The 27,853-nt window shown below is 38.6% G+C and overlaps 2 protein-coding genes across 4 annotated transcripts; one reads left to right on the top strand and one right to left on the bottom strand.

Moving 5' to 3' along the window:
• Positions 1-83: 83 nt before the first annotated feature.
• ca14 (carbonic anhydrase XIV) lies at positions 84-11,574 on the bottom strand. 3 transcript variants are annotated; one of them, XM_073811677.1, is made up of 13 exons: positions 11,175-11,574; positions 10,569-10,617; positions 10,371-10,391; positions 8,148-8,327; positions 6,272-6,417; positions 6,066-6,165; positions 5,920-5,982; positions 5,639-5,796; positions 3,653-3,779; positions 3,329-3,352; positions 3,169-3,253; positions 2,266-2,319; positions 84-919 (listed from the first exon to the last, which is right to left on the bottom strand). In XM_073811677.1, exons 2-13 carry the CDS (start codon positions 10,579-10,581, stop codon positions 820-822), a joined length of 1,071 nt encoding a protein of 356 aa, XP_073667778.1. In that variant the 5' UTR covers positions 10,582-10,617; positions 11,175-11,574; the 3' UTR covers positions 84-819. The 3 variants fall into 3 exon arrangements, with proteins under 3 accessions (XP_073667778.1, XP_065102339.2, XP_065102340.2); XM_065246267.2 differs by lacking the exon at positions 10,569-10,617; XM_065246268.2 differs by lacking the exons at positions 2,266-2,319; positions 10,569-10,617.
• A 2,571-nt stretch (positions 11,575-14,145) lies between these two features.
• Positions 14,146-22,283, top strand: LOC135728145 (uncharacterized). Its single transcript, XM_065246266.2, has 6 exons — positions 14,146-14,307; positions 17,222-17,520; positions 17,856-17,931; positions 18,240-18,318; positions 19,258-19,447; positions 19,687-22,283. Exons 2-6 carry the CDS (start codon positions 17,224-17,226, stop codon positions 20,194-20,196), a joined length of 1,152 nt encoding a protein of 383 aa, XP_065102338.2. The 5' UTR covers positions 14,146-14,307; positions 17,222-17,223; the 3' UTR covers positions 20,197-22,283.
• Positions 22,284-27,853: the final 5,570 nt, after the last annotated feature.

Below are 27,853 nucleotides of genomic sequence, written 5' to 3'. Positions count from 1 at the left end.
ATTTCAAATATCATGCACCTTGTTAAAGTGTGTAATTTCTATACCACTATATAGCGACACCAAAAATAAGATCAACACAACATAAATTATCATCAATTTACTGTTTTATTTGTACTCTATATACAAGTGAATTTGACAGTCACATTAGCATAGGATATGTATTGAACTTACACACTACCATTTAAAAGTGTCAGGTCACTTGACTGAAGTGTTTGTCATTATTTTGAAAATGATTGTGAAAAAACATAAATGTGCTAACATATTCATTTTAAAACAAAGTAAACTTGAGGCTGAATAAAAAAGGAAAGAAGAAAATAGGAGCCCAGAATAGATTCCTATAAAACTCCTTCAATACTGTTTATAAAACATCTCAGACACCTCAAGAAGTTGCTTGTTTAAAAGACAAAATTCCTGGAAATTTGGAAAGGGTGATATTATTTAGATTTTATTGTCACAAAATGAATCTCGTTGTTACATTTGTGTTATTTTATAGTTTTAATGAGTTAATCAATATTATGTAAAAAATCTAAATATGAGCAAGTGACCCTAAACTTTTGAATAGCAGGGGACATAAAAGCAGTCGTGTGTTGAGGAGAATGCAAAATGTGAGAACATACTCAATACCCATGACAACACACAGAGAGAGATGCCCTCAATAACCACATGGATTTAAAAAGGAGAAAAAGATACAAACAAGGAAGTCTGGTATCAAGAAGAATAGCCATTTAGAGATAAAGGATAAAGATAGCTGGAGGGCTGAGGAAAGTGTATGTTTCTTACTGAACAAAATATATCAAGTTACATATCAGATGTTTAGGGTCAAGACTCGGTCTGAGGGGCAGGGTCCTCTGGTTTTTCCGGGTCGGAGGTCGTCTTTAAAACCATATCCTCTTTGACTTCTTTTCCCACATCTTTTGTTCTGTAGAGCAAAACCAAAGTCACAATGTGCTGAACCAACTGAGAGTGCATTGTTCTTAGTCTTTTTTAGTGTAATTTGGCTTTTAAAACATTAGGTGGCAGTATTGCATTAAAGTCCAAGCACCCTGAACAATACAAACTGCATTCATTTATTAAGAGGATATTTTCCTTTCAGTCTCTAGGGCACGTTCAAGTCAGTTCAAGAATACGACACTTTTTTCTGTTCTGTAAGGTTATGCATGCATGGGTGAAGATTATAAGTAGATCGACTGTACAACTAAAAGAAAATATATGAATTATTTTGGATGTGTATAAGGATGAGGATAATGTGAGCCATAGAAAAACTAGTGAACTTAAAATGTGAAAAGACCAATGTAGGTGAAAAAGACACACAATGTGAATGAATAACTTAAGGATGTCATTATTTACTTTAAAGCAGTGGTTCTCAAACTTTTTCAGCGTGCGGCCCCCCTTGTGTACAGTACATTCTTTTGCGGCCCCCCGAAAGAAAATTTATGACAAAACAGTTCTAAAATGTAATATTTTAATTAAACAAAACATATTATATTATACCTAGTAGTGCTGTTGGTTAGTTGGCTTATTATTTTTTAGGTTTAATTACACAGAATTCATGATAAATGAATGTATTTTTAAAATGTCATAAAACTGGGCCCCCCTGGCACCATCTTGCGGCCCCCAGTTTGAGAACCACTGCTTTAAAGAGGAAGGACAATATTAATATGCTGGTAACATCCTTATGTGTAATAATATGAGTGAGATTTAGATGAGCTGATTTTTGACACAGACAAGTAGGGGTTAACCATGTAAAATATCAACTAATATATACAGATAGAGAATGGCACTTGCATCAGCAAGAATTCAGTCCCAAAGTCACACAAACAGTGTCTTAAACACGGCAAGTTACCTGAATTTTTTGGATCGATTAAATTGTTTCCAAATTAAAATTTCTCACTTTAAGTGCAAATTTTAAGTTGGAAAAGCTTATATTTTTCAGGGTTACCAATGTAAATATTTTTTTAAGTAGATCCAACCTATGTATTTATTCGTACGACCACATTTATAAATTTTTGTACGATTTGCTTTTGCCCCTGTGACATTGGGTTTAGGGATGGGATTTCTTTATTGCTTTATATAATAATCTACATATTTGTACAGTTACTTCCTATGAATTCATACAGATTAGCCAACTCATAAAAAACATAAAAATTCCTGAGATCAGGCTAAAATTGGAGGGGTTTTATACTATTGGGAAGATTTTAGGTAGGTGGTAAGGTTAGGGTTTAAGAGGTTAGAAATCGTGACTCAGAAGTCATTAAAAAAGGTGACCTGGGCTGAGGAGCAGGTCGAATACTTGGCAGGACATCCCAGCTCGATGTTGAGCTGTCATGTGACCAGGAGAAACAATCATATTGTAACAAAGCAATCACAAACAAACATGATTCACAAACTACATTCTAATAAATATGCTATTGAGTTAGAATATGATTCATTGATTCAGAATCAATTTTGGGATGAACCACACAATCTGAACACCAGGTCAAAGATTCAATTATTTCATGCCCATTACTTTTAAGTTTGCTTTATTGCAAATGATCCATGAAATTTAGGTTACACTTTATTTTGAGTTTCCACTTTAGACATTCTACTAACTATAAGTAACTTTGCAACTACATGTCAACTAACTGTCAATAATTAGCAACTATACGTTAACTAACTGTCATTAGAGTATTAGTAGACTGTAAGGGTTGGGGTTAGGGAAGAGGTTTGGGTTAGTGGAATAAGTTGACATGCTCCTGCAAAGATACTTATAGTCAGTTGAATGTCTGTTGAGATATCATCACAATAAAGTGTTAGTAGATATTAACCAGGCAGTCTACTAATTCTCTAAAGATTGGTAGATGATAAGTAGTTGCAAAGTTACTTATAATTAGTAAAATGTCTAAAGTGGACTATCGAAATAAAGTGTTACCGAAATTTAATTTGATTTCTATCTGATATGATAATCATGCATCTTTCTCGAGCAAAAAAGTTATTTGAAGTTTTTAAACTAAGGTCATGCAGTTTAATCGTGGATGAAATCACATTCCTGGCATGTTTGAAGAATACTGTGTATTCAAGCCGGTACAAAACCTATTGAAGACCATTACATAACTAAGCATCTCTAACCAGCTTTTCACAGTAAGACCCAGGAGAGATGAGAGTGTGGGTGAGCGAGTTAGGCGTTCTTACCGAATAGTTTTCACAATGAAGAGAATGATCACAGTCAAACCGACACATCCACACAGACACCCGATCACAATCGCTGCGATTTCACCTGCGATAGAGGAAGTTGATCAGAGCTGATCGAACCAATATCAAAGACAATTAAATATAAAATCATGTTTCTCACCTGCTGTATAAATTTGATCTGAAACTGGTGAGAGAAACAAAGAGTGAAAAAGTGTTTAGTATTCACTTTCAATATCACACAAATATATTTTTGCACATATCTGAGCTACTTAGTTACTCTAAAACGAATCCTTATTAGCACTTTGTAATTCTTTGTTTGTCTTTTGTGCCAATACAGCAGCATCGACTTACACAAAACAACCTCACATGATTACAATGAGCTCTGTGTTCACAGTGGAGATTTTGAAAAACTAATCAGCCATCACATAAACAAAGAGCTCAGCTACATGCAACCCCAAGCCCCAATTCTGCCCTTCTCTCTTACCATGAATGAAAGAGGAGAGGACGGTTCTGTTGTTAAGTGGCTGGGTGGTGCGATAGTTGTCCTGAAGAGCTGAAACCTCAGCTGTGTCTGCCTTACTGGAGTACAGCACTGACGATAATTTCATCAGCTGAGGAGAGAACAGGAGAGTAGAGGAAAAAGAAGAGGGGAGGAAAATAAGAGAGGGTAGGGAAAGGAGATAAAGGAAAGAAAAAGGAAAGGAAAGGGGATGAAAGAAAAAAGGAGAGGAGAGAAGATGGAAAGAAAGGAAAGGAAAAGGGAGGAAGATGCAGAAAAGAAAGAAGAAGATAAAAGTAGAGAAAAGTTGATGAAAGACAGAACAGGGAAGCAATAAATAAGAGGAGAGAAAAAAGGAAAGAAAAGTAAACCAGATGAAAGGAAAGGAAAAGAAAAAAGGAGAGAAGAGAGGAGAAAAGGGAAAGGAGCGAAGGAAACAAAAGAATATGGAAGGAAAGAAAAGTAAAGAAGATGAGAGGAGATAAGAGGAGATGAAACAGGAGAGGGAAGGAAAATAGGAGAGTAGGAAGATGATAGGAAAGGAAACATGAGAGGAGATGGGATGAAAGAAAAATGGAAATGAGAGAAGATGGAAGAAAAGAAATGGAGAGGATAGGAAAAGGGTGGAAGATGGAAGGAAAGGAAAGTAAAGGAGAGGAAAGGAAAAATTAGAGGAGGGAAGATGGAAGGAAAGGAAAGAAAAAGTAAAGGAGAGGGAAAACGAGAGGAGGGAAAATGGAAGAAAAGAAAGGAGAAGATAAAACAAGAGAAAAGAAGATGAAAAGACAAAACAGGAAAGGAATAAATGAGAGGATAGAAACAAGGAGGATGAAAGAGGACGAAAGGTAAAGGGAAATGAGAGAAGGAGTGAAAAGATGGAAGGAAAGAAAAGGAGATGAGAAGAGAAGAAAAAGGAGAGGGAAGAAAAATAGGAGAGTAGGAAAATGGTAGAAGAGAGGAGAGGTGAGGTGATAATAGAGGAGACGAGAGGAGATGGAAAAAAGGAAAGGGGAGGAAAGTAGATGAAAGGACAGGAAAGGAAAAAGATAGGAAAAAAGGAGAAGAGAGAAGAGGGAAGGTAAGGAAAGCAAAGGAGAGGAGAGGAAAAGGAAGAAAAAGGATAAGCAGATGATAGGACAGGAAAGGAAAGGTAAAGAAAGAAGATGTACAGAAAGAAAGCAAAGAAAAGGAGAAGATTGGAATGGAAATTTATTAAATGAAAAGAAAGGAAAAAGGGAGAGGGGAGGAAAGGAAAGGAAAGGAAAAAAAGGAGCGGGGAGAAGATAGACAAAAGGGAAAGCAAAGAAAAGAAAAAGAGAGCATTGGAATGGAATGGACAAAGGATGAGGGGAAATATATGGAATTAAAAAAAAGGAGAGGGGAGAAGATGGAAGGAGGAAAAGAAAGTAAATGAAAGGACAGGAAATGAACGGTGAGGTGAGGAGAGGAAAAAAATTAGAGGAGAGAAGATGGACAAAAAGGAAAGCAAAGGAAAGGGGAGGACAGGAAAAAAATAAAAGGGTTAAATAAATGAATGTAAAGGAAAAAGGAGAGGGAAGAAGAGTGAAGGAGGGAAAAAATAGATGAAAGGACAGGAAATGAAATTTAAGGTGAGTTGAGGAGAAGAGAGGAAAAATTAGAAGGGTGCAGAGAAGATGAAACAACAGGAAAAGAATGAATGAGATGAGAGTAAAAAGAGAGGGGAGAAAAATAGATGAAAGGAAAGGAAATGAAACGAAAAAAAGAGAGGAGAGAGGAGGAAGGAAAGGGAAAAAAGAAAGAAAAGAAGATGGAAGGAAAGAAGCAAAGGTGAGGAGAGGAAATTAAAAAAGAAATGAGGAGGACAGGAAAGGAAAAGGGGAGAGGAGAGAAGATGGAATGAGGGGAAGAAAGTAGATGAGGAGAGATCATGTCATTTAGATGCTCTAGTAGTGTGTTTAAATGTTGCTTTATCTCGTGTGTTTTTTATACCTGTGAGTGAGATATTTTAACCCTTTCATTGAAGAGGGTCCAGAGGACACTCTGGTAGCAGGGTGGAGTTGTAAGTGAGCCATTATAACGGAAGTACTCACTCAGATCATCAGGCAACAGCGAGCGAACATCAAATGCTGGGATTGACACTTTCTGTCCTGCACATCATCATACAAAACATATTTCAATCTTTTGATACATGGATTATATTATGAAATATATTCATGTAAAATATAAGATCGTATGTGTGTATTTTTGAAGCTTTTAAAAAATGCACATACCAGCATATCTGATGTGACCCAAATAGTTAAGAATACTATTATAGGCCTGATTAACTTCATCACCTGCCTGAATAAAATCAAAAGATATGAGATAAGTATTAAACCTTACCTTTCAATATTAATATAATTGAGTTAGTAAAGAAAACATGCCTCGATCAGAACCCCTAACACAGCCAGACCGTTTCCCTGAGTCTTAGCCTCTGACATATTGCCATACAACTCTGCATTGTAGTGTACAACATGGAGCTGACAGAGACAAGAGAGACAGAGAGAGAGTTTTACACTTTTAATGATTTGTGCATCTCTGCCCACTGGCACACAATAGCAAAACAGAAACAGAAACAATACAGACCTCTGCTGAGGAGCTCCGTCCATTAATAGTGTGTTCACTTCCTGTGGCCACGCCCACTCCCTTACCCCAGTGCAGATGCAGCTGTACAGCGCTGTAATGCCATGGTAACCCAGACAAACCCATCCATTGTGGCAAAGTCATGTGCACTGTTTGAGGTAAAAAACATCAAACTAAAGAGAGCAATAGTTTTCATTCACTGTATATTAACTTGGAAAAAACATTTTTTGCTTTTATTGTACCTGCGGCTTAGCCAACCACATCAATGAAAACAACGCTTGAGTGTGCAAGTACTACACTGACACCTGGTGGCATGGATGTTGCATTCAGTTACAAAGAGCTACAAAATACGGGACGTTGCTTTCTAACACTGAAAGATAGACGGGACACATCTAACCTCCGACCCAAACTTAATCCTACTGCCCCCTTTTGGATATATCAACTACTACTACTACTTTTGGAGTCTATGCCCTATTTGGTGATCTCTGGCCTGTAGTTATGTCTACTTACAACAAGCAAAGCAAAAATGTATTTTCAGCTCAGCCATTAAGTTAATCCAGGGCCGGCCCTGGGCATAGGCGGAATAGGCAAATGCTAAGGGCGCCGCTGACCCCTTGGGGCGTCCGTGCGCCCAAATTATTATTTTTTTTAATATATGTATATAAACATTTTACTATAATTATTTAATTCTGCACAAGAAAACAGGAGTTATTAATGAATTATTAGTAGCATAATTTCGGAAGATGCTTGTTAAATAGCTCTATACTGCACTGAAGCAGCAGTTTAAAATATAAACCCAGAATTCAGCGAACGTCAAGACAAAGAAAACGGAAACAACAATCAGACCGAGATGCAGAATTTACATAATGTTACACAAATCATGTTTAAATTTCAATGTTTCTGGACAGAAATACCAACTTGTTCACTTTGTTTGGTATTAATAAGTGCTGGCCGCGGTGCTGAAGAGGCGCTCGGACGGAGTACTGGTGGCACATGCACAGATATTTACGTGCAAGCCATTGGAAACTATTATTCGTTATTATATAATTATTATTCGTTACTTTCACTTAAGAAGAGTTCTGCACTTTTTATTTCAACATTTCTCTTTATATAAATTCTATTTTGTACTTAAATCTATAATTTCGTTACTAACCCAACGAACTCATCTGCGCTTTCCGATAGGTTGCACGTAATGGGAAAAGTATAGCTTTCTTCCACTTGAGAAGAGTTGTGCATTTTTAAACTTTTAAAAAATATATCTCTTTAACAAAAACATTTTTTTCTTCTATTTAAAATCTATAGTTTCGTTATTTTACTAACCCAACTAATGACTCGTCCGCTTTCCAATAGATTAGGCCTATGCAATATCTGTGCATAAGTGCCACCAGTACTCCGTCAGAGCGGGTCTTGGTCTTCAGCACCGCGGGGAGCAGCCAGCACTCCAATGCGCAGCTTATTAATACCAAACAAAGTGAACAAGTTGGTATTTCTGTCCAGAAACATTGAAATTTAAACATGGTCCGTGTAACTTTATGTAAATCCCGCGTCTCGGTCTGATTGTTGTTTCCGCTTTGTTGTTCTTGACGTTCGCTAAATTCTGGGTTTGTATTTTAAACTGCCGCTTCAGTGCAGTATAGCCACAGTATGCGTGCGTGCGTGTTTGTTTGTGTGTGTTTCCAAAATATTTTCAAAATAAAGAAAAAAGACAAAGCTGTGCAGTTTGTTTCTGTATAAGTTTATGAGCAAAATGATTGGAACACAATTGTGATTCTGTGATTCTAAAGGGCACCAGGTGAAATCTTGCCTAGGGCAGCAAATTGGCCAGGGCCGGCCCTGAGTTAATCCACAAGCAAAAGTGTCTAATTTATGTGAGATTTACCTGTGTGACCACTATTAGAAAGAGTGAAGGGCTTATTTCCAAGTTTGTTGTATGCCAAAGGTTGTATAGGAGGTAGTGTTGGGTCATGCAGTGTACGGGATGTGTCTACATTTATAGGAGATTGGCTGGAGCCTCCACAGTCAGGAAAAATCTTTGCCCATTCTGACTGTCCCACAGTACCTAAAACACAACACTGTGAATATACAGAAGTAATCTGACAAAATGCACAAGTGAATAAAGTAATGAATGGCGGCAAAAACTACATTGGAGCAATGTGAATATAGAAGTGCTTACGCCATATTTCGAAAGCTTATAGTGAAGTATTAGCTTAGGGTTTATTCATGCAAAAGTACTGAGGTGGCAAAAGCATTGTTGTAAAAGCATGCCGACACACATGCGCACACACGTCTATTTTGTGCAAGAAAATAAAATACATGAATAAAGAGAATTGGGTGCATGTGGGTTGAATAGAGAATAAACAGTAATATTCCCTAAAGATATATTTTAAAATAGAGAAATCAGTTTCAGTTTTGTGTCTCACGTTTACATAAGAATATACCCCAAACCCCTGTCCAACTGCAAAAAGTGGGATGGGGGAGGGAAATTTACTCTCATTGATCTGCGGTTACCAAGGTGATCTCTATGACAACTGCAAGACACATATTTAGGACCACTGCCAGTTACCTCACGCATGCTGTCCCAAACACAGACACGGGGAACAAAGCATCACTCACTCGAGAAACTACACGCTGTTCAGAAATAATGAATCAGCGCTACATGCAGAAACGTCTGCAGGATTTTACTGCAAGTATACAACGGTTTAATCCTTGGAAATTAAATTAAACACAGCACTCATGTTTTACATAGATGGTTGAATTTTAAAAAATGTATTTAAAAAAATCATCTTACTTAATCATTTTGCACTGTGACATTATTTTTAAAACAATTTAAAAATGTTAGATAATTTTTATTCCTGTACAAAGTTTAATTCATAATTTATTTCATAACTTCCATTATTCTCTATCAGATTCTCTTTTTGGGATTTGGTTATTCGTTAATGTTTTTCAAATATGAAAGACAACATAAGAAATACTACCATGATATAAAAATACTTAGTTTAAATAATAAAACTACAATAATTTAAATTTTTTCTTAATTTTGTTTCTTTCTAGAAAGTTTATCTTTTGCTTTTAGAGTGTAAAAAATTATTTGCCGAATCAACTCAGATTTACAAGTCATTTCAACTTCAATTGTTTGCCATTTCAACTTACTATTATTTATCTTGAATAGAGATGAGTTGTTATATAAAATACAGATGAAATATGTCAACTTCATTGTATAAGTTGTAGCAATTCAATCTCTTGTCAAGATAAATAATAGTAAGTTAAAATGACTTGCAAATCTGAGTTGATTTAACAAAAAATGTAATGTCCTTTTGACATTTCTGCATATCATGTTGTACTTTCCGATGTATTGGTCTTATTGTGTATTGTACATTACATTCATAACTCATTAGGACTGATCGACACATCAGCAATGTAAAGCGTGGCCAAATGAGCTTAAAGGCTTGATTATGCTAACAATAATATGAATGTTTTCAAAAGAAAGCTGTATAAAATGCACTGTGATCTGTCTTACAAGTTTTTATTACATTCATTGCACGACCAGTGACATTTATGAACTGGTGTCTATTCACATGCACACTGTACAATTATCACATTGAAGCATGCCAGTCTGTATTTGTATGACTGTGAATTGCTACCAAGCAGAGAAGTCTCATTTTCTTTAACATCGCTTCTGTTTATCTGTGTCAAATATGAACACTCAGTCTTATGTTCCCTGTATCTCTATCCTGGCGGACTGTCTCTCTTTCTCTGCCTTTCTGTTTGCACAGTGAGTTTGTACAAAGGAAGATGGAAGAGATGAACTGGAAGTAACAGAATTTGAAGAGAAAAAGACAGCTGAGAGAAGATGTAGCTTGGTTAATTTTAATGTGAATTTAAAAAATGGGGTTTTAAAAGTGTGGAAATTTTTTGTTTAGTGAAGTGAAGGTTTATGTTTAGTATGGCACTCAAATAATCCACACAAATAAAATCATTTCTATTTTAACAATTCTGTTATGGATGATGCATCACTGATGACCTTATCACAGCATTATAACACGAATACAAATAAAACTATGATGAAATCACTTGAAACATGGTGGGAAATGAGTTGTATTACCTGCATATGTCCATTCAGTGGCTAAAATGTAAAGGGGAAGAATGAAACCAGGTTAAAGTAGGATCACAGTGGTATTTAGAGTTTCTGGTTAAAGCACTTAATTTAAACATACAATTTAAATAAATCTTTATATGCATTTATCCATAGCATTTCACAATGCTTTTATATAATTGGTTTAATTTATATATGGGATCCAACCTAATCTTGGCATTGTTAGTGCTTTGCTCTTCTAGTTGACCTATAAAGACTGAAAAAGCAAAAATCAACTAACTTCATTGTGCCAAAAAACTGGAACATCAGTGGGACATTTTACACTTTAACAAAGTTCTGAATACATCAAAAAGCTAAATTATTTATTTCATTTTTAACCCTATTTCTTACACTGGACCACGTAAGAGTCAAATTGAGTGTAATAAGCTTTTTTTATAGGACAATATTTGGCAGATATACAACTATTCGAAGTCTGTAAAATTAAATATTGAGAAAAGCGCCTTTAAAGTTGTTCAAATGAAGTCCTAAATAACGGCATTCATTCACAAAATAACCTTTTGATATATTTATTGCATGAAATCTACAAAATATATTGATCTAACATCTTGTTTTGATATCCTAATGATTTTTGGCATGAAAGAAAAATTTATAATTTTGACCCATATAATATACTGATGACTATTACAACAAATATACCAGTGCGAATTAAGATTTTTGTGGTCCAGGGTCACATTTGTTCTCACCGTTTTAACAGCTTAAATCACCAAAAAAAGGCTGCTGCATTAATATTGTATAAGATTATCACAGTCTTACCAGTTCCTGTGCAGTCCACACATTTCAAAAACAGAAGAAAAACAGACACTCTTTTCCAGTCAGTGTCCATGCTGTCAGCCACTTTTCCACAGCACACACACAGTGGGAAAACTGGAACAGACCCACACTGGACGATGCTAAATATTCAAATCTAAACTGGGCTATTACAGAACAGTGCAAAAACCTAAAAGTATCCAAAAAAGTTCACAAAGAAAAGAAAATACTTTTTCTTGATGTGGATGATTAGGCCCAGCGAGCTGAATGGTGGAAAAGAGAGGCCATCACATGGTGCAAAAAAGGCAAAGGGGTTAGACCAGCGAGAGAGAGAAAGAGAGAGCGAATGAGAACTGGATAGAGAAAAGAACAAGTGAACGAGAAAATCATGAAGAGTTGCCCACCAAAAAATGGGTATGAAACAACTAGCTTATGGGGGCAGGGAACGCCTGATTTAAGGGGTATTGAGATGATAATAGAGAGAGAGAGAGAGAGAGAGAGAGAGAGAGAGAGAGAGAGAGAGAGAGAGAGAGAGAGAGAGAGAGAGAGAGAGAGAGAGAGAGAGAGATTTCATTTCAATTTAATTACAATGGTAACTCCTTAAAATGTGGTTATATCTCTTCCGTACTGCATTTCTTTTATTTTTTTTGTTATTTTTAAGTTCAATCTTTTCAATTAAAAGTTGAATCTATTAAATCTCTTTTATGTTATCAAACAAATTACAACAATTATTCACAGAGACCTTCAATAAAATTACAGTAACACTGTAAAAATGATATGCTCAGTAAGTCATATCAACATATGTTTTATGTTACTTTAACTTAACAAATAAGGTTAAACAATTTCAACTTTTTTATAAATTATATCTACTCATCGCTATTCAAAATAAAATAGTAGGTTAATAGTAGGTGAATTTTTAACCCAAATAAATTTGATTGTAAATTGGATAAAAGGGGAATATATATATATATAAAAAGAGCGTATATAAGAATCGTGGAGCGTATAATTGCAGTTCATTTTTTAAACGCTGGAGGGCGGTAAAACACCACAATTCAAACACACAGCACTTATTTAAAATACTGGCTGTTTAGGAAGAAGTTCAATTTTAAAAGTATTGTAAATAATATTAAACTATTATTAACTTGTGTTATACGTAAACATTTTGAGCATCACGAACAAACATTTTTAAAAAAAGTATTCTAAAATACTGTATTTTAATCGGATTGCTATATTGAGCTGTTGCATTGAGCCTTGTTATAGAGTTATTATTATAATGGATTTTTTTTACAGTACCATATAAAAATTGGTTTTGTAACTCTGGGTTTTCGTAATCGATCATGTATCAATGTAGTAATGAAATGCAACTGATGAATGGGGGAAAACTGTCATGGATGGGATAATCTTGTAAGATTTCAATCACGAGCCTTTTACATGCCACGATTGATGGCATAAATTTCCATCAAATTTAAAATCTAACCATGAAATTACATCATAATTTAACGTTTTATTCCGGTATTTATTGTGCCCCTTCCCTCTATTTAAACTTTACAGCGTATAATGATCCGTTTACGTGAAACCGTTGCACAAGCTTGCGTAATACTTCTGCCCCTTGAACCATTTACCATTGGTTGATCGTTAGTAAAAAAAAGCCGTTTAGAATCATTTTTCAGCATTTCCATTGGATGAATCCACGTGGTGGGCGTGGCTAGGAATTTCATTCACAAATATCGCAGGCTGAAGTTGACGTCCTTATGCACGTTTTCTTAAAGTGATACAAACCAGTGATCACATGTCTGGGAAGAGTATACAAATGACCAGCAAACGGCGACATTAGTAAAGCATTTGTGAAAATTTCACCCAGGTGTGTTGAAATGCGGTTTGAAGGTAGATCTCTGGATTGAGGTTAATGGGGGTATAAAGGTTGAAGTATTTATGTAGTATTTATGTATTGGGCCACCCTGCATAAGGTTATAGTAGTTATATAGTATTAGTATGTAATTGCGTATTTAAGTACAGTGATAATTGACAATTCATTTAAAGCATGAGTGTGTGTTGTTGATGATTCATGCATACAGACAGGCTTCCAAACGTCATTGTCAGTTATAATCTGAGTGTGAATTATAATAAATATTACTAAAAAAGTATATTACAATTATGTAAGACATTTATTTTAACAAAATCTAAAAATAAAGGTTTACACACATGCTATAACACATGCGTTAATACCTGTGCGCGTAACCTTTCTCTATATGCGTAAAGGAATGTGATCATAAATCGGTATCAAAGTAGCCTACATGCAAATGACATATGATGTGAATTGTTTTACAAGTGTTCAAATTATAAAAACAGGCTGATGCACTTGTGTCAGGAAGCGTCCAATACAGAAGAGGTTCGGCGTGCGCCCCCGGCCCTTTGTGCGGTGCATCCATCGTGGTCACCCCAAAGAAAATGTTTGACATATTGTAAAACTCAACATTTGAATTAATCAAAGCATATTCAATTATACAATGCAGTGCTGTTAGTTAGTATCCTTGTTTATCTGAGGTTTAATTACGATCACGTATTTATGTATTTTATCAACTGGGGCCCTCCTGGCACAATCTCGCGGCCGCCAGTTTAAGAACCACTGCAATAGAGTACACTCACTCACCACGTGATAGTGAAAATGCAATCTATTCGTGATTTTATGATTATCTTGCGTAATGATCCTGCTAAGTCTCCCATCGTTAGTGTGAATGCGCTCTGTGTTATTACACACACGCACACACAACGTGCTCTATCGTCTCGGCAAGCGTGTGTTTACACTTCTGCACCGTTGATCCCATGCCAACATACATACGACACGCGTGGGCGGGGCTACGAGCAACTCGCTGGCCAATCGCAGATGAGCAGAACAATTACTGGCTAGATCGTCAGCCAACGTGATCGCTACTATCAGACGGCAACAGCCAACGGGAGGCTGTGCGTGGATGGCACTAAATTGGGCACGTGTGTCTGTGCACATGTTGACGTTGGGAGAGAGAGAGAGAGAGAGAGAGAGAGAGAGAGAGAGAGAGAGAGAGAGAGAAGCCGGAGAGGGGAGCAGATCTGTGGGATAGTAGACAGGACCGTCAAGAAGGGTCGGCATTGCTTTTAAAAGGTGAGAAACAGCTTTGTATTGTTTGTTTTATAGTTTCCATGCCATTGTATTGTTAATGAAGTGTTCTTAATTTGCTCGATATGAATTGTATAGTTGTTATTTGGAATAATCTGTTATGTCTTGTTTTAGCGACTTATTGCATTATGTCTATATGCGTGTAACTTATCTTATATTCAAGCATTTGGGACTCTTTTAATTCACTCTTGAGATTGTGCTCATATTGCGTTTACTGATTACTGATTATAATCCTATACACATATACGGGCATTATAAATATAACCCTTTCTCTGTCTTTCTTCATTTTTTCTATATCTCTTCATCAGACGCACGCACGCACGCGCACATGTAATAACGCAATTACTCCTCAAACAGGGGCATACATACACCTGCACACAAACATCAGTACAATCATTTAGTTATTTTACATATAATTTGATTCAGATCCATACATAAGTGCCCCATAATGCAGAGGAATTTGTGCAGTAAGAACTAAACTAATAATAATGAATCAAATTCTTGTGGTTATGGCTAACACAATATTAAAATCAGTGGTGAAAATGACCAAATTCGCTGGACAGACCCGGTCTGGGTAGATACTTGTATTTTACAGACATAGATGCAGCAAATCCCACTATTTGGATAGTGCTTTGAGGCTTTTTTGCATAAAAGATTGAAATCCTCTGTATTTTGAACTGGAACTCTGTCCCCAATTGAACCCTTTCACTGGACTCCCCCCATAAGTAAATGTATATTATCTAATCTATATCATCTGTACATGTAGATAGGTAAGCATAAGTGCCACTAGCCTTACATGACCTTTACAGTTAAATTCATGTCTGAGTGGCCGAGAGAGATTCCTAGAAACTCAAAAGAGAGAGAGAGAGAGAGAGAGAGAGAGAGAGAGAGAGAGAGAGAGAGAGAGAGAGAGAGAGAGAGAGATACTGTACAGTGGGTTTATACAGCTGGGGGAAGGGACATTGAGCGAGACAGAGAATGTGAGGGTGTGTGGATGGGTTGTTGGGTGTGTTTGTGTCTCCCTCCCTGCCTGCCTGCCCACGAGTGTGTGTTTGCCAGAGGGTGAAGACAGAGGACAGAGAAAACCAAGAGATAGAGAGGCTCCCAGTGACTTCTTTAACCATTAATGTTTAGGCATCTCGCTGCACCCCTCCCCCTGTTTTCCTGCACTAGCGGACACGCGTTCACATACTTGCACAGACGTGCACACGCTTACGCTCGTGCACGCTTCTATCTGATCTCAGTGGGCTTTATGTGAGATCTTTTATAGGCTTTTTATAAATCAGGATTATTATTTGGATAAAACATGAAAACGAAATATTGAAACAATGTAAACAACTTAAAAACAAATAAACATTTGAGATTCTGCACTTGCATTTCTAGGTCGCTAATCAAATGTAAGCAAATGTGTGACATTGACCGTGTTAACTTCTTTAAACTAACAAAGGATTGCATTTCTTTGTTTTCTTCAAAGCACGCTGGGTTTTCTTTGGAAGATACTCAAATCATGCTGATGTTATTTTGGGTCACAAGGTTTTGCACAAACTTGTGGAGTCCATGTGCATGATGGGTGTACCGAATATTCAAATATATTCTTAAAATGAATGTTAACTAGTCTTAACTACTTTTAGTTTTGTTACCTTGATATACCTTGTTTTCAATCTGCTTTATGCATTTGGCAGATGCTTCATTCAAAGCGACTAACAGTGCATTACAAGGTATACACTTTATCAGTATGTGTGTTACCTGGGTTTAAACCCATGACCTTTTGTGCTGCTAATGCAATGCTCTACCAATTAAGCTACACTGATAGTGTTTTAACATGTACATTAAACCGAACCAAATGTAAGCAAACATGATCTCACAAAATCCGTGAAATAGTCACGCAATATTTCATTTTTGCGTGTCATTGTCACGTATTTCCACCAATTTTTTGTGCCCGTGCCCTGAGTTTCTTTTTCGTGTCAGTTTCCCGTATTGGTTACTCTGTTTTTCCTATTTTTAAACCATCGCTTTGGTTTGGGGTTAGATTTTGCGGTTAGAACGACTTTCTGTTACATAAAATGACATCCTTACCCCAAACCGAATCGACAATGGTAAGAAAATGGGAAAAACAGTTGAGTAACCAATACGTGAAACTGACACAAAAAAGAAAGTTGTGGCACGGGCACGTAAAATGGTGCAAAAATGAGCAAAATATTGCGTGGCTATTTCATGTATTTTGTGAGATCAGGTTGGGGTAAGTGCACTTCCAGGGTTGCCAGATTCGCGTATCAAAACCAGTTCAAAACTAGCCCAAAGCATTCCAATAACTATTCAGAGCCCAAATACCAATAACTAATGAATGAAAGCCTTTCATTTTTAACCCGAACTGGTGGAAACAGTTTAAAAGTAGCCCAAAACTGCAGAGGACTTGGCAACGCAGCACACAGCATCTCTCGTCGAATTCATGCTTTATCTCTAGATAAATGTACAATGTCAACATTAAGTTGAACAAATTTGTTCTTTAAATGTATGAAAACACAATTTTCAAAAGGCATGATGGTATTTTATTGCTTGCTTTATGTTTTGAAAGTGTATGAACCCTGCAAATTGTAAACTGTGACCCCATTACCTAAACAATGCGTGTTACTATTGTTTCTGTGAGGAGAATTATGTGATGAGGTAAACATAAGATGTGAACTTAAGGACAATTCTTCTGCGCATCTGCACAAAGTATTTTTGCATCTGATTGAGAAAATACTACGAATCACGCGTTTACATACATACTTTTCTCCGGATGATCAGATCAGACTACACCACCCCTTTCAATAAACATTTTACTCCAGCACCTTTTATCTTTCTTTATGCTTCCACATATCATATTTATACCCTTCATTGTTTCTTCCTCTCCTTGCAGTCATGCAGTCCACAGGAAGAACTTCCTCTCAGCCCTCACAGGATTCGCTGTGCTCAAATGACAGTTTACTATTCAGCGATGATGATCCGGACATCTTCCTGCTGGATCACGGATCACACGGAGCCCATTCTGCCCATTCCGCTCGCTCTGACACAAGTGTTTACAGTGTGGACGGAGAGGCCACGCGTCCTGGATCTCAGTGTGCGTGTGACGGGTTCAGTGAATCCAGTGACCCTAAGCAATCAGAACGAGGGAAAGCCGGAAAACGAACGGAAGGAGACGTGCTTTTTGCACGGAAGGTGGGAATTTGTAAACCTTTAAAAAAGTAAAGCAGCTTTAAAGTGCAAACTATGCAATCCACACTTCGAATATGAAACTATCAATCTGTGTCATAGACTTTCTTGTTAAAAAACATTTTGGCATCTCAATTTAAGTGAATGTCAAGCTGCATTCCTCAGGATTTTACGAGCATGTTATTTTCAGCAGTTGTAAAATTCGAATGCCACTCCTTAAACACCCAAACCAAACACCAAATCGACTTTGACACTCAAAGGATCGGAGGGGACGGACAGATTTTACAGCATTGTGAATGGACACGGCAAGATGATGCTTTTTCTTTTTCTTCTTCTTCCAGTGTTTAGAGCTACAGGGTTTTGTCAGACCTCTGCTGGAGCTTCTCAACGGACTGAAAAAAGGACGATTTGACAAAGGTACGACAACATTAATTGGTGGAAACACCACTTTTTGGAGAATTTACGGATAGGCTTGTTTGCTAAACCTCAGATGGGACAAACATATATGTGGGCATTGCAAAGGTTGTAGGGAACACACTGATAAAAATATGTGAACACATCCATTTTAAGTCTTACTTGTAAATCTGCTTGCCTTTAGATTTCTGCATTTCATTACATAACAAAAAGAAACAGAGCACGCAGAAAGGGATTTAATCTGAAAAATGCAACACTTCTTATGAAGAACTGAGGTTCTTATCGCCGTCTTTGCTGTTTTTGATTGACAGGTCTCAGCAGTTTTCAACAGAGTGTCGCAATGGACAGAATACAAAGGATTGTGGGAGTCCTGCAGAAACCACATATTGGGTATGTAGCGGTAACTCTCCTAGATGTTTTACGGATAATTTAAAGGTTAAACGAGAAGCTTTGCAGTATTTTAGATTTTAGCATTGGTACTTATGACATCATTAATATTTTATGGATTAGTCTCATGAAATCTAGGGTCCCAATTTAGACTTATGCTTGAAGGAAATGAAACCTATTTAGAAACGCTAATATTTATTGCATTTCCTGACAATTAAACACTTGTCATTTCTCATTATACAGTTATGATTAAAACATTATAAATAAATAAATTCAGTTAGTTATTAGTTATTTTTTAGATAGGTAGCTGGATCCCATTACAAATTTTCTAAATGAACATTGTTAAAATTATCTCCTCTCACTTCACATAAGCCAATCAGAAGAAAGAGAGGGCAAAAACCAGAACACAAGGTCATCCCATGGTCTGAGTCGAGCTTTATATGGGTGCATGTTGCTCCCATTTTGGATTTTCTAACCTGAATAATAGAAATAGCTTTAAACTGTATTTATTAGTTTAATAAAGACTACAAAAGGTTACGGAGTTTATTACACCCCCTTCATTTAATGTGTCTTAAGGGTCATTTTAATAGTGTTATTTTTAATTTAATTCGATCCAATGGGAGACATTAAATGGACACTGAATGGGAAAGGCAAATTTCAAATTAGCTTGATGGTTCATATCAGCTTTGGTGGGTTATTGAAATTAAACATATTAAACAGATATATGAAAGCTTATTTATTCATCTTTAAGTTGATCTCAGTTTTTTTTTAAAACAATTGACCCGTGTAACTGGTTTTGTGGTTCAGGATCATTTTTGTTTATCAATGTATTTATTTTAATCTGTACTTATATCGTGTTTTTGTATAGATTGTGTTATTTAATAGAGTGTCACTGCTTATTAGTCCTGTTAATAAGTCTTGTTTACTTTTCTTTCTCGGCAGAGAGAAGTACTTGCCCACTTTATTGCAGATAGAGGTGATGTTGAAACTTTGGTTCCCTCAAGTGACTCCTCAAGTTTCTGTGACACCAAACTCTGCTGCTGACCTTTCACCTTCCAGCATTTCCATCCAGAGCCGGAGCAATATCACACCACCACACAAGCACAAAGACCAGCTACACATTCCAGTCAAGGTCAGTATAGACACCACCCATCAAATGTATTAGCTATTGCAATATTTTTCATCATCACAGCTTCATCAGTATTAGTCTGTTTATGCTATTTCATATTTTTAATTTTAACAAACCACAATCAAGGCTTTTCAAGTACAACCAGCATGCACTGGTGTCTTAATAAACTGTATAGCTTGAATGCCAAATGAAATAACGTACATCTATTAATGCACTTTTTAAATCTCTCTTTGCATCTGCAGAAGCGAAGGTTGAGCTGGTCAGACACAGAATCGCCATCGTCTTCACCTCCGGTGTTGTTTAAGCAGTCGAAAGTGTTGAAAGGTGGTGAAGTCCATCAGTTGCCATATGTTGATGGCAAGGAGGGCTCTTCCTCACACGTGAGCCAATCAGAAAGGAGAGTAGGTGAAACGTCTGAGCACAAGGTCATCCGGTGTCCAGGTTCCAAACTGACGTGGGTGCACGTCGCTCCCATCTTCTCCCCGCCTAAATCCGGACCCTCCCATAAAGTAGGAGCTAAGGAGAAAGGTAGCGGCTACGTCCTCCTTCCAGTTTCCTCCCTCACCAGCAGGAGCAGCCCCGCCACACAGGACAGCTCCGTCTCGTCCACGACACCTTTTTCGGAGCCAGATGGCAGCCAATGCCAACCTGTCACATCGGGGACTGCAAGTGCTTTGCAGGGGTGTGTTCAGACCCCACCAATCACAATGAAGTCTTCATGTTTGGTACGGAAGAGCCCTTTACAAACCTGATGCAGAAAACCAAGCACAAACCACAGCGAGACTTCTCTGTGTCGGGACATATGAATTAAATAATGATTTTGTCTATTGAAGTGATTGCTAAAACAGTAAAGAACGTTGGAGAGGTTTAAATTCAACTTCTTTAACAAATGGATAACAAAAAGGAAGTTTAAGTTAAACACTTTAGGAAATGTGAGATCTTGGATGGTCCTGCAGTGTGGGCAGTGTGTTTAAATGTAAAGTGGAGTTATAGTCATTGACTTTGCTACAGTCTCAAAATATAGTCAAAATATAAGTCCCGAATGCAATACGTCTGTCAAATCGATGGCATAATTCGAATATTTTATATCATTGAAAAAGATTTTGGCCAGTTAATGTCATCACATTTCTACTGAGAATAGTGGGATTTGTATATTTATTATAATATTTTTAAAAATTTGACCGAGAGAATAGTGAAAGACCGCAGTATGGGATCTACAGGAAAAAATGTAGCAAAGGTATACCACATTTACAATAAGTTTGTGTTTGTTAACAGCTAACAATACTTAAACAGCATTTATTGATCATTGTTAATGTTAGTTAAGGCCAATACAATTGTTTATGCGAGTTCATTGTGCATAAATTAATGTTAACAGTTGCATTTAATTTTATAAATGTATTAGTAAATGCTGTAGAAGTTTAGCTCAATAGTTCACGTTAACATTGTTATCATTGTTAGTGCATGTTAACAAATACAAACTTTTACTTATTATCCAGATTGTTAATATCTGATCTCTTTAAGTCAAGGATGTTACCGTTTTGTTACTGTATTTTATAAAGGCAGTCATTTTTCCATCCCAGTGGGATTTTTTTGTGCTTGCAGTGGTGAGATTTAAAATGTAAATTAAACCACTTCTTTATTTGTCATAAAAATACCACCAGTACTATACGATTTGAGTCAGCATGGCTGAATTAATGAAATCAGATACGGTGATCAACCTGATTTAATGCAGGAAGTTGTGTAATATCCTGGTTGAGAGAAGAAAAATGTACACGAGTCTGATTTAAGCGATATCTTTCATTTATGTTTATGGTGCTGACTGTCTACTAAAAGTTCTGAGATGGAGCCGTGAGTGATTCTAATATGCCAACCCATCTTTATTTATTCATTTATTTATGTTTTTATGTATTTATTCACAAGGCAGCTGAGTTTACGTGAGCTTATTCTGCCATGGACTCTTGTCATCGGCTGGAGTGTTTGAGGTTTTATATCTATATTAAAGAGGAAGTGTGAGAAACGAAGTAAATCTCAGATTGGAAACTCTGTGCCTTTTCTCCAAAAAATAACCACACTTATGATTGTGTTTTCATCAAATGGACTGAACACAAATGGCAAAACGTTTTTAATGCACAGATTGATTGATTTATGAGAATAAAGTATTCTCGTGAGCAAATGAGAATTGCAGTAGCAGCAATAACCAATAGCAGCATGGGGAACTGGTGTTTCCAATAAAAGTCAATTAGTTGTCATAGCAACATTTAAAGTGACGCTGTATTTTCTGACCTATACTGCAGGCAGTTTTCATGCACTTATATGATCCACCAAAAGTTTTTTGGGGCTTAATAAATTATGTTGAAATGCATTTATGCAACATTGAATTTAATAACTGGATGTAAACAACATCATAAAAATGCACTTCACATGCTGCTAGTTGCTGATTTAATCATTAAAGGGATTTTATTTGCTTAGAAACCAGTTATTTGCCCCATAGCAATAGAAATTTTGCCATGCTGAAAACCATAAGTGAAAATGTATTGTGTAATTGAATTTTTTACGTAATGATTTTGTAGACATCGGTTGCACTTATTTTTTATTTCCAAGTTTTATACTGTATAGGCCAAGAGGGTTGATCATAATGTATGTGTCTTGGTTATTTAAACTGTCCGTTTTTTATATAAATGTACTCTACTTTCTTCTTTCAGCTGTATACTGTACTTTCTAGTCACTTTCTCCAGCCCCTATATTTTTCTCTTCTGTACATCTCTCTCTTTCTGTCTGCACTTGTACTATTCTTCTTCATGCTTTTTCAACAAAGACAGACCTTTTAATAAACAATACATTTTAAAAGTGGCATCCTGTTTTTCATGATGTATGTTTGATCACAGTTTTGTCAGTCGGGTTGGAGTGTGTGCTTGAGTGTCATAAATTCTGTTTTTGCATAGTAAATGAATGCATTATTCTATGATTTTAAGCAAGCAATGTGCTTCATTGTTGTCGCATAACCTTGTCAAAGGTTTACATTTTGATTCCATTTCATTAAAAAAAAACTTTGCATACCAAGCAAGCATGTTTAACTGCGGAGCTTCGTACCAAAGCAGAGCTGTGTTAAGGAGGAACAGTGGTGAGGCGGTGCTCCTTACCGGAGCAGAGCTGTGTTGAATTGGAGCTCCATACCGGAGCAGAGATGTGTTAAGGGGAGCAGTGGTGAGGTGGTGGTCCGTACTGAAGGTGAGCTTTGTTGAAGTGGAGCTCCATACTGGAGCAGAGGTGTGTTGATTGGGAGCAGCGGGAAGGCAGAGCTCCGTAACAGAGCAGAGCTGTGTTGAGGGGGAGCAGCGGTGAGACGGTCCGTAACGGAGCAGAGCTGTGTTGAGGGGGAGCAGCGGTGAGGCAGAGCTCTTTACCGGAGCAGTTCTGTGATGAGGAGGAGCAGCAGTGAGGCGGAGCTTCGTAACGGAGCAGAGCTGTGTTGAGGTGGAGCAGTGGTGAGGCGGAGCTCCTTACCGGAGCAGAGCTGTGTTGAAGTGGAGCTCCATACCGGAGCAGAGCTGTGTTGAGGCGGAGCAGTGGTGGGGCGGAGCTCCGTACTGAAGCAGAGCTTTGTTGAAGTGGAGCTCCATACCGGAACATAGCTATGTTGAGGGGGAGCAATGGTGAGGAGGAACTCAGTACCCGATCAGAGCTCTGTTGAGGAGGAGCAGTGGTGAGGTGGAGCTCTGGAGCAGAGCTGTGTTGAGGAGGAGCAGTGGTGAGGCAGAGCTCGTAAAGGAGCAGGGCTGTGTTGGGGGGGCAGCGTTGAGGCGGAGCTCCGTAACAGAGCAGAGCTGTGTTGAGGGGGAGCAGCTGTGAGGCAAACCTCCGTAATGGAGCAGAGCTGTGTTGAGGGGGAGCAGAGATGAGGCGGAGCTCCATGCTGGAGCAGAGCTGTGTTGAGGGGGAGCAGTGGTGAGGTAGAGCTCCGTACTGGAGTAGAGCTGTGATTAGGGGGAGCAGTGGTGAGGTAGAGCTCTGTACTGGAGCAGAGTTGTGATGAGGGAGAGCAGTGGTGAGGCGGAGCTCCATAAAAGAGCAGAGCTCTGTTGAGGGTAGCAGCAGTGAGGCAGAGCTCCATAATGGAGCAGAGCTGTGTTGAGGTGGAGCAGCGGTGAGGCGGAGCTCCGTAACAGAGCAGAGCTGTGTTGAGGGGGAGCAGCGGTGAGGTGGAGCTCCATACTGGAGCACAGCTGTGTTAAAGGGGAGCAGCGGTGAGGTGGAGCTCCATGCTTGAGCAGAGCTGTGTTGAGGGGGAGAAGCGGTGAGGCGGACCTCCGTAATGGAGCAGAGCTTTGTTGAGCGGGAGCAGAGATGAGGCGGAGCTCCATGCTGGAGCAGAGCTGTGTTGAGTGGGAGCAGTGGTGAGGCGAAGCTCCATAACAGAGCAGAGCTGTGTTGAGGGGGAGCAGCTGTGAGGCAAACCTCCGTAATGGAGCAGAGCTGTGTTGAGGGGAAGCAGAGATGAGGCGGAGCTCCATGCTGGAGCAGAGCTGTGTTGAGGCGGAGCAGTGGTGAGGCAGAGCTCCGTACTGGAGTAGAGCTGTGATTAGGGGGAGCAGTGGTGAGGTAGAGCTCTGTACTGGAGCAGAGCTGTGATGAGGGAGAGCAGTGGTGATGCGGAGCTCCATAACAGAGCAGAGCTCTGTTGAGGGTAGCAGCAGTGAGGCAGAGCTCCATAATAGAGCAGAGCTCTGTTGAAGGGAGCAGCGGTGAGGCAGAGCTCCATAATGGAGCAGAGCTGTGTTAAGGGGGAGCAGCGGTGAGGCGGAGCTCCGTACTGGAGCAAAGCTGTGATGAGGGGGAGCAACGGTGAGGTGGAGCTCCATACTGGAGCACAGCTGTGTTGAAGGGGAGCAGCGGTGAGGTGGAGCTCCATGCTTGAGCAGAGCTGTTTTCAAGGGGAGCAGCATTGAGGCAGAGCTCCGTAACAGAGCAGAGTTGTGTTCAAGGGGGGCAGCGGTGAGGCGGAGCTCGGTCACAGAGAAGAGCTGTGTTCAGGGGGAGCAGTGGTGAGGCAGAGCTCCATACTGGAGCAAAGCTGTGATGAGGGGGAGCAACGGTGAGGTGGAGCTTCATACTGGATCACAGCTGTGTTGAAGGGGAGCAGCGGTGAGGTGGAGCTCCATGCTTGAGCAGAGCTGTTTTCAGGGGGAGCAGCGGTGAGGCAGAGCTCTGTAACAGAGCAGAGCTGTGTTCAAGGGGAGCAACGGTGAGGTGGAGCTCTGTCACAGAGCAGAGCTGTGTTCAGGGGGAGCAGTGGTGAGAGGGAGCTCTGTCACAGAGCAGAGCTGTTTTGAGGGGGAGCAGCAGTGAGGCGGATCTCCGTACTGGAGCAGAGCTGTGATGAGGGGGAGCAGCACTGAGGCAGATCTCTGTACTGGAGCAGACCTGTGATGAGGGGGAGCAGCAGTGAGGTGGAGCTTTGTAATGGAGCAGAGCTCTGATGAGGGGGAGCAGCAGTGAGGTGGAACTCCTTACTGGAGCACAGCTGTGATGAAGGGGAGCAGCAGTGAGGTGGAGCTCTATGCTGGAGCAGAGCTGTGTTGAGAAGGAAAAGTGGTGAGATGGAGCTCCGTAATGGAGCATAGCTGTGTTTAGGGGGAGCAGCTGTGAGGCGGAGCTCCGTAATGGAGCAGAGCTGTTTTGAGGGGGAGCAGCAGTGAGGTGGAGCTCTGTACTGGAGCAGAGCTGTAATGAGGCACAGTTCTGTATCAAACCAGAGGCATTGTTAGGCTGAGCTCCGTACAGAAGCAGAACCGTACGGAGCAGTGGAGGTGCAAGCCAGACTGAGGGGGAGCTCTGTAGCGAAGCAGAGCTGTAGTAGAGCCAGCTGTGACTCTGTGGGGGTGCCGATTTAGAACATTCAAAATTTTAAATAGGAAGAGTACTATAACTATTAGACTTAACGGTTTAATCTGTCATGGACTGAATGGTATTTAACCTCATCCTAGCTGCTCCCCATAACTTTGGATCTTGTGTGTATGTTTGTGTGTGTGTAGTCTGGGATTTAATCTGTCAAAGACCATTTTGTTTTTATACTTTTCATTGCATTTTTATTCAACCAAAGCTTTTTGTTTTTTAATAAACAGAGATTTTAATTCATTCACAACTGACATAAAATCTGGATCCACCAGATACAATTTTGGCACAACTTTCACTGTAGCCATGGTAACTACAGAAGAGGCAGATTTTTCCTGTTTTATTAATAATCACCATCACCAGTTTGTCCATCATGTGACAAATGTTCAGGTACTTCAGAGTCTGGCACACACACAAGTGTGCAGGTGCAGCGAACATGCAGAGGACAGGATATAACCTTGAACTCATGGGTTATGATATAAAAATAATGCTTTTACTAAAAATGATTCAATTTTTATTGTTTGTTTTGTAATTCTCACTCAATATTTCATAAATGACTAACCGGGTTGTGGTTATAAATCACCACATCTCCTAAACAGAGACAAAATGGTATGGTTTTACTCAAACACACAGACTGCACATTTACAAACACATGCTTTTGCAGTAAATGCATTTACAGAAGATTACCACAATAAAAAACATGATCACTCCTACTTCACAAATGAACATAAAAACACACACACTCCCTGTGAATGTCTCCACTAAAGCCATGAACACACACCCTCTCTGACACACACCCACATTCACACACCCACACTCTCCCCCCTTGTATCCAAGCAGTTTTAGGCAAAGAGCTAACTCGCCCAAACCCCATCCTACTACCACACCACCTCCCTCTACACCCCTTTCCACCCCTCCCTCCATCTGCCCCTCTTCTTCTCCATTGGAGGACAGAAACCAGGGGCAAAAGTGAGTGGAGGGAGTGCAGAATGTGTCTTGTGTGTGTGTTTAAATGTGTGTAGGACGTTTGAGGAGAAAGAAGGTGACTTTATGTTTTTTTTAGGAATGTTAATGATGAAGCACTGTCTGTGAAATTCCTAAACAAACCAGAATTTCCACACCTGCATTTGGGAATGTATTTGTGCGGAATAATCTCTCAGTTTAGTATTTTTAATAATAATAGCAATATTGAAATGACAATTATTTAGTTTATTCCTATTTAGCAAGCAAAATCATTTATTTGAAACTGCTGCGCTTTTAGTGTACATGCCGTTCTTAATTGCTTTCTTTTTTTATTTAAAAAATATAAAAATATAACTGTGCATGTGTATTTTAATCATAGCAATGAATGGAAGTAAAGAGATTATAGTCTTGTCTGGAAGAGAAAGCGTTGGAGTAGGGCGGAGCAGATGATGTGCTTACTCACTCGTCCTGCCCGACTGTCGTCTGTGTCTCTCTCTCTCTCTGTCTCTCCTGCTGTGTTCATTCAGTGAGCTCCATTAGTACTCACGCAAGCTCTGCACACATTCTGCAACACTGCTGTGATGCACAAACGCAAAAGATAAAATCATCTAAAATAATAATGAGCAATCAAGTATTTAAAAATGCAAATACAAAGGATGCTTTCTTCTTTATAAATATTTATTAGTCACAATGATAAAATGTAGAAGTGTTTTGTTCATTGATAGTAGTGAATAATGATCAGTTAATTAGTTACTAATTAATTAGTACTGGATTTTGGCACTAATGTGGGTTTTGGCGCTAGTGGTTTAGTGAAGTTTTGCTCCATGCCATTGTGTCTGGTACTCCTGATACACACACACATACACATGCACGCATTTATTAAACACAGGACAACATGCACCACATCATTTTCACACTTATGCAATATAAATAATGACATTTGTACAGTAATGAGCATTTTTTTCTAGTTTAGTTAAAGATATATGCAACAGACAGTAAAATACTATATGCACACCTGAAAGTAAAAAACATTTTATTTTTTAATAATATAATTGATACTTCATGGTTAATTAAAATAATAATAATAATAATAATAATAAAGAGCAATAACAAAAAATGTAGCAAAATAATTGTAAAACTGACAAGGCATATAGAAGTTAAAATAAAAATTTATTTTGTCAATGATAGTGGATACATATTGGACAGAAATGTGCTGCTTTTAGTTTTTTTCAGTGTTTTATTCCTAAAGTATAAATGTTGTACTTCATTCTTTGGAGCCACATAATTCATGGAGATGATGATGATGTTGTCTGGATTGCTTTGTACTGACAACAATTGCCTGCAAGTTATAATAAATTGAGTGATGACTAAGACACACTTGCCTTTGGCATCCTATTATTTAGGTGTATAACACATTCACGCTCAGTGTGTGTGTGTGTGTGTGTGTGTGTGTGTGTGTGTGTGTGTGTGTGTGTGTGTGTGTGTGTGCGTGCGTGCGTGCGTGCGTGCGTGCGTGCGTGCGTGCGTGCGTGCGTGCGTGTGTGTGTGCGTGTG

This window comes from Paramisgurnus dabryanus, chromosome 13 (assembly GCF_030506205.2).
Source record: "Paramisgurnus dabryanus chromosome 13, PD_genome_1.1, whole genome shotgun sequence".
In the NCBI taxonomy this organism is placed as follows: Eukaryota; Metazoa; Chordata; class Actinopteri; order Cypriniformes; family Cobitidae; genus Paramisgurnus; species Paramisgurnus dabryanus.
This window is presented reverse-complemented; position numbering and strand designations above follow the sequence as displayed.

Bases quoted from the DNA above. Each gene is read 5' to 3' on its own strand.
- LOC135728145 (XM_065246266.2), top strand. From the start codon at position 17,224: ATGCAGTCCACAGGAAGAACTTCCTCTCAGCCCTCACAGGATTCGCTG. The intron at 17,932-18,239 runs GTACGACAACAT...TTTGATTGACAG, and splicing joins AAAAGGACGATTTGACAAAG to GTCTCAGCAGTTTTCAACAG. The intron at 18,319-19,257 runs GTATGTAGCGGT...CTTTCTCGGCAG, and splicing joins CTGCAGAAACCACATATTGG to AGAGAAGTACTTGCCCACTT.
- ca14 (XM_065246267.2), bottom strand. From the start codon at position 11,244: ATGGACACTGACTGGAAAAGAGTGTCTGTTTTTCTTCTGTTTTTGAAA. The intron at 6,418-8,147 runs GTAAATCTCACA...TACCTCAAACAG, and splicing joins TTCTAATAGTGGTCACACAG to TGCACATGACTTTGCCACAA. The intron at 6,166-6,271 runs GTCTGTATTGTT...TGTCTCTGTCAG, and splicing joins GACGGAGCTCCTCAGCAGAG to CTCCATGTTGTACACTACAA.